Genomic DNA, 6,623 nt, shown 5'->3' with positions numbered 1-6,623 from the left:
TACAAAGTGATGATGTGGGACAAATATTCCTGACTTACAGCCCTCTTTACCTACTCTATCCCCCTGCTTGCTTTCAGTTCTACAACAAGGCATATGTTCTACAACCAGTAATATCTTCCTGAAAGAGTCCAGGTTATCTCTATTCTAAATCTCTTCTTCTCTTTTAGCTCACAAGGATGAATTGTTATATGCCTTCAAGACTTACGGAGAGTTTATTATAGGGTTTTTGTGGCACGATTTATTCACGGGGTTTGCTGTCTTCTGAGGTTGAGAAGTGTCACTTGCCCAAGATCACCAAGTGAGTTTCCATGGTTGAGCAAGGATTCTAACTCTGGTCTCCTGGAGCTTGACTCTAAAAGTCAAGCCATTACACCATGCTGGCTGTTTTTGTAAAGACCCAACTTCCTGGTCCTAATCTTTGTTTCCCCAACTTTTATGTAAAGATCTATATTTCTGGAAAAATTCTGGTTTCAGGGAAAAGAACATGATAATCAAGCAGTGCTATCTAAGAGTGGGCATGAAGGTACTGAATACACATTGCAATGTGCTGGGTGGCATTCAAGTGAGGCAAGGACAGAGGCACAGAATTGTTTAAGGTGCCTTCTAGTGAGGGCTGGGATGGCACAGAAAATGGGAAAAGGAGGAGAGGGCATGCTTTCTGAAATGCTTCAAAAAAGAGGCCTTGTACAGGACTTTCAGTCTTTGAATATTTAGGGAGGCAAAACCAATGTTCTCAGGACCCACTGAAGCCAGAGCACACCTGGAGATGCAAATGACACCAAATAAACAAAACTGGAAGCTCCTGGAAATCCTCATCCAACATGTAAAAAGGTTTCTGTACTTTGACAGGCCCTGTGGACCATGGGAAAACAGTTGTTCCTGGAGTGCGGGGAAACCATTTGGGAACAGAAGTTTAAGTGGTAGGGGAGATATGGCCCAACACACATATACCTTTGGTATACCTTTGGGCTGCCTTCTGCCCATTCTTGGTTTAGAAAAGGCAGAGCCATCTTTCTTTGTGCCTTTCCTGTTCCAGTTAGACATCCTCCCAAGCTGACACCTCCTTCTTTGAAAGCTCTTAACTAAATAAAAAAATTCAACTTCTCTGACACCTCCAAGATCTTGGGGCACAGTTTTTCACTGAATCTTATAGGATTCCTGTTTCTTATTTAGCAAAACACTCTCCCATACAAACTTTCAGTTCTTGGTTCTCCTGAATTCTGTGAAGGGCCACATGAGAACATCTCAGGCTGTGCTAAAGCACACTATTCTTGCCCTCCCTTCCTCAGTACTCAGTATTTCAGAAATGGATGGAGAGAAGGACAGACAGAGTTGCTAGAATGACTGCTGTAGAGCAGAAAACCCTCTCAGGAAGCACCAAGACATGGAGGGATGCAGATAACATTTTTTTAACATGTAGGAAAAAATATTATACACAACAGAGAAAAAATCAATAATATTCTCCAGAAGGGAAGCATATCTCCAGTATAGGAACCATCTCAGCACTAAATGACACTGGAGAAAGGTCTTTGTCCACTGTCAGATGAGGTCCCTGAGAATGTCATCCTCCATGATGCTGGGGGCTGGAACTTGCTGCAGGCCTGGCTGGGGTACAGGCCCCCGGGGACCTGGGTTCATCAGCATCTGACCTGGGGGAGATACCAGGGCAGGGGGAATATTACAAGTAAAAAGGAGTAAGTACTTCCTTCAGTTTAGTCTTTTTAAAAGGGGTGGGGAACATACAACCCAAATCCTGGATAAGGCTTTTGTGATTTCCCAGAATTCTTCCCCCATTCCATTAAATAATGCCAGTGTAATACATGCATATTTTATTTTATATAAAACACACTGATAAAGCAAGTGGTTGTTTGTATTCAACTACTCTCCCCCCAGCCCTGAGAATCATTTCCACACTGATCCTGTCAGTCACTGGATCCCAACCTGAGTAGCCAGAGCTTCAGACGGCCATAACACCTCAGTACATACCACTTAGGCCAGTCTTCTCAACCTGGGGCCCTCTCGTGGCTACAACTCCTATCATCCCCAGCTAAGATAGACTGCACCAAGTTCAGAAAGATCTGACCTAGGTGTAATGTTTATTTATAGCATATCTACTTTGAGCAGGAAGCTGTTATACTATTAATAAAGGTGCATGCATGCATGCTTGTATCTTTGAGTTTCAGGAGAAAAAAAAATCATGTGGGGAGCCACATGATTTCTTTTTCCTGAAAACCAAAGACTCTTGATAGGGGCGGAAGATCCCAGGCCTTTTTATAAAACAATAGAGATCCTCTCAGATGCAGCTGGTTCTGGGACGGAACAGCATTTTCTCTTTATGGGCTTTTGGTATTTCACACAAACGCAGCTGATTGTACCTTGCAATGGTGCCCGTGGTGCCATCTGGGCTGGCCACTGTTGTCCGGGGGCTTGGTGCATAAGAGGCTGTCCAGGGAGTTGGAGCTGCTGTTGTCCTGGAGGCTGATGACCCAGAGCCTGCCCCATGGGTTGGTGTGGTAACATTCCTGGAGAGCCCTGCTGGAGGTGGTGGAGGGGCTGCTGGGACTGAGGAACTCCGGCTTGGGGCTGTACATGAGGGAGAGAGTGGAGGGATATCAGATGAAACTGCGAAAAAATCTACTCACAGCAGAAGGAGGGATCCTTGAACAGGCAAGCTCATATGCAAGAGCCCGGGTGGGTCACACCAGAGGTCTATCCAATCCAGCATACTCTTCTCAGTGGTCAACTGAAATCCCAATCAGAAGCTCATGGGCAGGACATGAGAGCAACTCCCTCTCACATTTCTCAAATATTAGTACTGAAAAGCAAACTGCCTCTGAAATGGGAAGTAAAATGCCCATTAAGCATTAACATTCTCCACAAAGTTATCCAATCCCCTTTTAAAGCCATCAAAGATAGGGAATAACACCACATTCTGTGACAGCAAATTCCGTGGTTTTGATTAGGCACTGGATGAAGAAGTATTTCTTTTGTTTGTCCTGAATAGCTCCCCATTCAGTTTTAAGATTTCACACCTCAATATCAGAAGACAGGTCAAAATTGTTTCTACCCCATGTACCATTTCACGCTCTCAATCACATCCTCCTACTTACTTGCTATATTAAAACACCACAAAAGCTATAACCATTTCCTTCTAGGGGAGTTGCTCCAACCTTCAGGGCATTCTGATGCCCTTTTCTACAGCTGCCATTGATACAACAGACATGACATAAAGATGAGGGTGCAGGCATGTTTTCTGCTGCCTCAAAGGGAAGAACTAGGACCAAGAGGTTTAAGTTACAGGATGGCAGATTTCAACTGAACATTTAGAAGGAACATCTTGAGAGTGAGAACAGTTTGGCAATGGAACCAACTACCTAAAGAAGTGATGGGGCCTTTTCCTCTGGATGTCTCCACAAAGAGCCTGAACAGCTTCTTGCTGGGGATACTCTAAGTGGAAATCCTACGTTGAGCAGGGGGGTTGGTCCATAGTTTCTTCCAACTCTATGATTTTATGACAATGCAAATTATATATCTCTTATTGACAAAGAATCTCATTCCTAGATCTCAATATCTTAATTTCATGATGAATGCCAAATAAAGAAATCCTTACTCCTGCTGCATTAGAGCTCCTGCCCACCTCCTGGGTCTCCCTTCCTGCTCTGCAAAGACCTCGCTCTTACTTACCAGAGTACATTTTCTTTATGCCCGCTATCAGAACATAATTCTATTCTTTCACGGACATGGCCAATCTGATCGGCACATTGTCTTCCTTTCCTTGAGAAAAGGATGGACTATAAATCTGAGGATTAAGAACTGAGACTACAATAACCTTGGAAATTAACACTGGAGATCTCAGTCTGCTTTGTTATCCTGATAGACAGGACAGGACAGAACAGGATGTGAGAGGACTTGGATAGACTGACCTCCCCTAGAAAGGGATGCAGACATTAGCACAACCCTGCCATGGACCTATGGGAAGATGTGCCACTGAGGAAGAAGGGTCTTTGAGAGGGCACATCTGGTCCACAGTAGGATTGTGCTAATGGCTCTATCCCTTTCTAGGGGAAGTTAGTCTACCCACGTTCTCTCACGTCCTGTCCGTCAGGATAACAGAGCAAATTGAGACCTCCAGTGTTCAATTCCAAGGTTGTTGTAATATCAGTTCTTAATCCTCAGATTTCTAGTCCATTCTTTTCTCAAGGAAGGGAAGGCTTCTACTGAGGAAGAAGATAAGAATGTAATAAAAGTAATGCTTGATCAGACTAAAGGCCTACCTAGTCAAGTAACCTGTTTGCTTTGTGGCCAGTTTCATGCCTACTGGACAACAACAAAAAGGTATGTGTGCAATAGAACTTTCCTACTCACATTCCCCAACAAAAGGTATGTAGAGACACCAGTATTACATTTCTGATACATATGCTGACAATACAAAGTCATACTACCCTGAGAGTGGATTAACACACAGTTTTCATGACTACCGAGTTATCCTCCACTTTAAATCTTAGTGGTCATCAATATATTTTGAAGTTGCAAATTCCACAAGTGGATTGCACTGTGTGACAGACTAGTTCCTTTATTCCTTGCCTAGGCTTCTAGGCTTCTCAGGGAGGAGAAGATTATGAGGTTTACTGTTCTCTGAAGGGCTAAGTGACAGACTCATCTACCCATCACCAAATGTTCCATCTCTTAGCTGTATGATCAATTCTTGACATTTCCTTGGAAAAGTAAAAGAAGAAGCCTTGGAAAGGGAGATTGCACTTACCGGCTGTTGGCTGAGGAGGAGGCTTCGGAGCTGAGGATTGGCGCCTGGGTTTTGGGGTCTAAGCATGGCACCCCCTTGAGTAGTCTGTGGCCCAGACTGTGGAGGGACTGGTGCTTGTGGGGGCTGGCTAGTGGGTGGAGCTGTTGGCTGAGGTTGCTGCACTCGGAGCTGCAACTGAGCAAATAGAAAGAAAAAGACACACAATCTAGCTTGATGGAGTTCATTTAGCAGGAGTCATCTTCCACATTACTCCGAAGGTGTGGCAAAGGAAAGGCATATGCAAAGGTGTTGTAAACTTAGCCATTAAAGAGGAGCTGGTGCTAAGAGGATGTGAGTTACACTGTGGACAAAAGTCGACTGCTCTCCACTATGGTTTGTGTCTGTATTACTGCAGTGACCAGGTTACAGAAAGGATATTGGAAGGTTCTGCAGAAGGGCAAAAGTTTACAAGAAAGCTCTTCTGAGAAAGAAAGAATCATAACAAAAGAACAGTAATATTAATTCACTATGCAGCTTGTCTTGGCACTTAACATCAGGAGAAAAGGAGAATAGTATAGGAAAATCTCTTCCAGGAGCAATGCAATTCCAGCACAAACTCTACACTGAATTAAGAAACTAGATTTCTGAGTTAGACACAAATGAATTTCTGCTTTCCTTCTAGGTTTAGGACTCAACTGGGGAGGGGTCTCTTAGCCTGAGCTGCATGAATTATAGGATTCCAGGAGTGGAGTGAGTTCACTTGCAACCTGACCAACCCTATCATTTGGCAGAATAATATTTTGGTAGGTAGGCAAATTGTTAATTGTGTAATTTGTTTTTACTGACGTTTTCTCATGGGGATAGCAGCAGGCACTTGCTGGGTTTCTTTCCCCCTTCTGTATCAAAGTAACTAGCCTGGTTTTGGATACTATACACCTCATGGGGGGAGGGGTGGGGAGGTGGTGATGGTGCCATTTTTAGTGCTATAAGTATCTTGGGCAGGCAGCAGGCTTCTACTTCTGCAAGAAGACTCACCAGGCCTTGCTGCCGCTGCTGCTCTTCCATAATCCCCACCTGAGGCATACCAGGGCTCACCTGTTGCCCTCCCATCTGGAAGAAAATAAGAGGGGGGGATCAGGCCTGGGAGAGTGGGGTCTGTGCAGAAACACTAATGCAGTTCCAAGCCAAAACAAACTCAAATAAATTGCTTCCTTTTTAATGTGTCTGTTCCCCTGCACTCCACTCAACCCATCTTCTCACCTGTTGCTGGACTCCCTGTGTCACTGGTAAAGTGCCAGGCTGTTTTGCCAGGAAGGGCTGTGTGTTAGGCGTTGACCCCAGGGGCTGGGAGCCCCCCATTTGCTGCAAAAGAAATGAGAAATCAGCCAAAGGGGGGCAGTGTGTGTGTGTGTGTGTGTAGGGGTGGGGTTTGGCCTCATTTTAGTTAAAAAGGTAGCCCACACTTCTCCATGATTAAGTGCTTAAGGGAACAAGCCAAATCTAAGACACTGCTACTCAAAACAATGGTCCATGGATTGGTGCTGGTACGTAAACTGTCAGCTGCTAGTCTCTAGGCAGCTTCCAGGAAATTCTTCAATGGGCACTTTGCAATTAGCATAATGGAAACTCTTCAGGCCTGCTATTCTTCAAGAGATAGCTTGAAAAGCACAGGTCTAGTTAGGGACGAACTTGCCCTCCAGATGTTAGTGGACTGCAAATCCATGAGCCTTAGCCAGCAGTGAAAGATGATGGGAATCACAGTCCAATAATATCTAGAGTGCCACATGGTGCCTATTTCTGATCTAAAAGCAAACTGCACGCGAGGCACACATTTTTAAAAGTGTACAGAATGGATCAAGAATTAAAAACCAAGGCACAACTA

At 44.4% G+C, this 6,623-nt stretch overlaps 1 protein-coding gene across 6 annotated transcripts in view; it reads right to left on the bottom strand.

Annotated features, from left to right (window-relative positions):
* Nucleotides 1-1,393: 1,393 nt before the first annotated feature.
* MED25 (mediator complex subunit 25) overlaps nucleotides 1,394-6,623 on the bottom strand; it is a 24,526-nt gene continuing 19,296 nt past the window's right edge. For 4 of the 6 annotated variants that reach the window (XM_042474516.1, XM_042474512.1, XM_042474513.1 and 1 more), the window contains exons 16-20: nucleotides 6,002-6,103; nucleotides 5,777-5,851; nucleotides 4,763-4,936; nucleotides 2,376-2,583; nucleotides 1,394-1,649 (exon numbers count right to left, since the gene is read on the bottom strand). In XM_042474516.1, the coding sequence (XP_042330450.1) occupies nucleotides 1,540-1,649; nucleotides 2,376-2,583; nucleotides 4,763-4,936; nucleotides 5,777-5,851; nucleotides 6,002-6,103 (669 nt within the window). In that variant the 3' untranslated portion in view covers nucleotides 1,394-1,539. The remainder of the gene's footprint in view (nucleotides 1,650-2,375; nucleotides 2,584-4,762; nucleotides 4,937-5,776; nucleotides 5,852-6,001; nucleotides 6,104-6,623) is intronic. The other 2 variants (XM_042474517.1, XM_042474518.1) reach the window with 2 other exon arrangements.

Source organism: Sceloporus undulatus, chromosome 6, assembly GCF_019175285.1.
Source record: "Sceloporus undulatus isolate JIND9_A2432 ecotype Alabama chromosome 6, SceUnd_v1.1, whole genome shotgun sequence".
Classification (NCBI taxonomy): domain Eukaryota; kingdom Metazoa; phylum Chordata; class Lepidosauria; order Squamata; family Phrynosomatidae; genus Sceloporus; species Sceloporus undulatus.
Note: the sequence above shows the minus strand (reverse complement) of the source record. Positions and strands in the feature narration are given on the sequence as shown.